Source organism: Bombus pyrosoma, unplaced genomic scaffold, assembly GCF_014825855.1.
Source record: "Bombus pyrosoma isolate SC7728 unplaced genomic scaffold, ASM1482585v1 HiC_scaffold_4719, whole genome shotgun sequence".
Classification (NCBI taxonomy): domain Eukaryota; kingdom Metazoa; phylum Arthropoda; class Insecta; order Hymenoptera; family Apidae; genus Bombus; species Bombus pyrosoma.
The window spans coordinates 1,198,687-1,201,765 of record NW_025219978.1 but is presented as its reverse complement, the minus strand read 5'-3'; the positions used below and the strand labels follow the sequence as shown (position 1 = coordinate 1,201,765).

At 48.4% G+C, this 3,079-nt stretch overlaps 1 protein-coding gene across 1 annotated transcript; it reads left to right on the top strand.

Moving 5' to 3' along the window:
* Positions 1–1,238: 1,238 nt before the first annotated feature.
* LOC122577481 lies at positions 1,239–3,071 on the top strand (the record flags this gene model as incomplete). Its single annotated transcript, XM_043748806.1, has 4 exons — positions 1,239–1,652; positions 1,854–2,323; positions 2,546–2,667; positions 2,986–3,071. Coding segments are annotated over exons 1-4 (1,092 nt in total), but the record flags the coding sequence as incomplete, so codon positions are not given.
* Between the last annotated feature and the right edge of the window lie 8 nt (positions 3,072–3,079).

The following is a 3,079-nucleotide window of genomic DNA, read 5'->3' as shown; positions in this document are numbered from 1 at the left end:
GAAAAGACTGTTTCTTTCGTCAGGAGCAAAGTCCACCCCCGCTCTACGTTGGTAGGAATCTTCTGCATATTCTGTTCATTAGAGTGGGTCATCACCAATCAGCATCGCGGATCGTTACCCTCACTTCCTGGACGAAAAGTGTGAACAACGAATCCGCGTTCATCAGTCAAAGGGCACACCCACACCAAGCTTTCCTCCGTTGACACCTTAAGGGCAGTCCAACACTCTCGAGCAGGCGCTCAAGCAGTCATCAACAGTTATACTCCCGGCAGTCGTAGTCCTAGTCTTAGTCTTAGTCGCAGTCTTAGTTTTAGTCGAGTTCAGTTGCTCACTCTCTCCAAATCAGTCCCATTCCGACTCCAATTCCAAGTCCAGTACTCTCGAGCGAGTGCTCAAGTCGTCGAGTCCAGTCTCTCAAGCTCTCATTCACCACGAGTTTCATACCTTAAATCAGTCATATATACGCATCGGAGTAACCATTGTTCTTATATAAAGTTGTTGTAATAAACATTATTCTATACCTGTTAATTCAGTGTAATTTCAGTTGAACCACCCCTATTATCGTAACAGAAATCAGGGGATCGATCATTTCGTGGCGTCGATTATTTAATCGTAACGGGAATTTACGACTCCCGTTGACGTGTTTTCTTGCGATCGCGTCTCCCCGCGAGTGGTCGAAACATTCTGGTCCTTCGAGCCGGATTACGTGTCGAGTGAAAGTGCACACCAGTGACACCCACTATCATACAGTGCCACGTGAATCCGATATAACAACAACGGACGCGTTACCACTCCAGCGAAGTAAGTAACGCCAAGGGCAGTCATTTGAAGAGGCATCCTCACGTCAACAAACAAAGGTTCTACTTCTGCAAAAAGAAACGTCTTAGACGCCAGTCGAGACACACCGTGACGAACGACATCCGAATACACAACCACAGGTAAACTCGTTCAATACATTGTCTTACGATCCGCTAACAATGGAAGGCGCAGATCAAATTACCTCCTTGCATCGTAAACGAGGCTTCCAAATCGGTTGATTTACGACCCTATCAAAACGAGTCGACGAATACGAACGAAACAAGGCCTCTTTGACGGCGTATAACTCATTGCTCGACGACACGTGGAAGCAGTATAGAGCATTGCAAGATGAATTAGAAGATTTAGGCGAGCGGGACGACGCGCGCGTTTCCGAGATAACTGATATCTATTACGATCTGGTAGTTCGTTTGCACACCCTCATGGATGACGCACCAGCATCATCGTCGTCGAAATCGCCAAGAAGCGATTCGCCCAACGTCGCCGAGCCGACGGAAATTAAACTACCAGAGATTCAGTTACCTACTTTTGACGGTGCCATCGAGAATTGGCATTCTTCCTATGACGCATTTTCGTCCACGATAGATCGAAGCGATCGACTCACTGCCACACAAAAATTCCACTACCTTCGATCTTCTTTAACTGGAAAGGCCGCGCGAAGCATCCAATCGTTGAACGTTACGGAAATTAATTATCCCATCGCGATTGATATTCTAAAGGACAAATTCGACTGCCACCGTCAAATTTGCATGCGCCACTGGGACTTGATATTCGAATATCCAAAAATAAACAAGAAGACACCCGAAGCAATCGACGATTTTTTGGAGACGGTCAAGGCAAATCTCCAAGCCTTGGAGAAGCTAGGTGAGCCGATAACGTCAAATGTTGTCCTTATTCAATTGCTTACTTCAAAATTACCGTCCGCCATCATTCGTAAATGGCAACGAACGCTACCGGATAAAAAGATGCCGTCCTATACACATCTGGTAGACTTCCTCAAAACACGGACGAACGGCGCCAGAACAAGCCCGACGACCACGACAAAAAAAACTTCCGACAAACACAATCGACAACGACAACACGCGCCGCGAAGTATCACCTTCGCCACTACACATAGGCCGACGGCGTGTCCAAGTTGCAAGGGACAACATAAAATATGGCATTGCGATGTCTTCAAGGCGAAGTCGGTCAAAAATCGCCTTGAAATCGTCAAAAGGGCTTCCCTATGCACCAATTATCTAGGCCAAGGGCACACTATCGCCCAGTGCTCTGCCGGTTCATGTCGCATATGCAGACAGCGACATCATACATACTTGCATCAACACCAACGTCACGGCAAGTCACGGTCTTCGATCGGTCGATCGTCGAGCGACCGATCATCGAGTGGACGCTCTACACCTAGCTCACCGACTCCTCGTTCGTCACATCGTTCGAGACGCGCGTCCACGTCTTCTAAGTCGTCTCACCGGTCGTCTCCCCGGTCGTCTTCTAAGTCGTCTACCCGGTCGTCTTCTAAGTCGTCTACCCGGTCGTCTTCTAAGTCGTCTCATCGGTCGTCTTCCCGGTCGTCTTCCAAGTCGTCTCCACGGTCGTCACCCCGAACGTCACCAAAACACGAACCTCGGCCACCACGTACACATACAACCGGATCAAAGTCATCGTCTAGTCCTCAAAGACAAGAAAGGAAATGACTATCTCAGACGACTTTAATTGGGACCGCATCACAGAGGACCGAATTACTGACCTCGGTTCCCTCTAAACCATTACAACATGATCTCTTAGTCACGGCGCAGGTCAACGTACAAAATAATAAGAGACAACCATTTCGTTGCAGAGCTCTGCTAGACACCGGTTCTAGCATGAACTTCATTACCGAAGAACTCGCTCATGCATTAAAACTCAACCAACGGAAATGTTCGGTCCCAATCGGAACTCTCGACGCGTTATCGACGACCTCGAAACGCTACGTCACGGCCACGATCACTTCAATTAACGGCGCATACGAACGCACACTGACGTTCCTGGTCATCCCAACCATATCGACCTGGGTCCCAGATCAACCCATAGATCGCTCAACAATGCAAATACCAAGGAATCTTCAACTTGCCGATCCAAGATTCCATAGACCTGCTCCAATCGAAATATTGTTGAGCGCCGGACCAACGTTAGCTTCACTCTGCGTTGGTCAACTTGACATTACTCAAGATAACGGGCCCGACTTGCGCCTGCAAAAAACGCGTTTCGGATGGGTCATCGGGGGGAG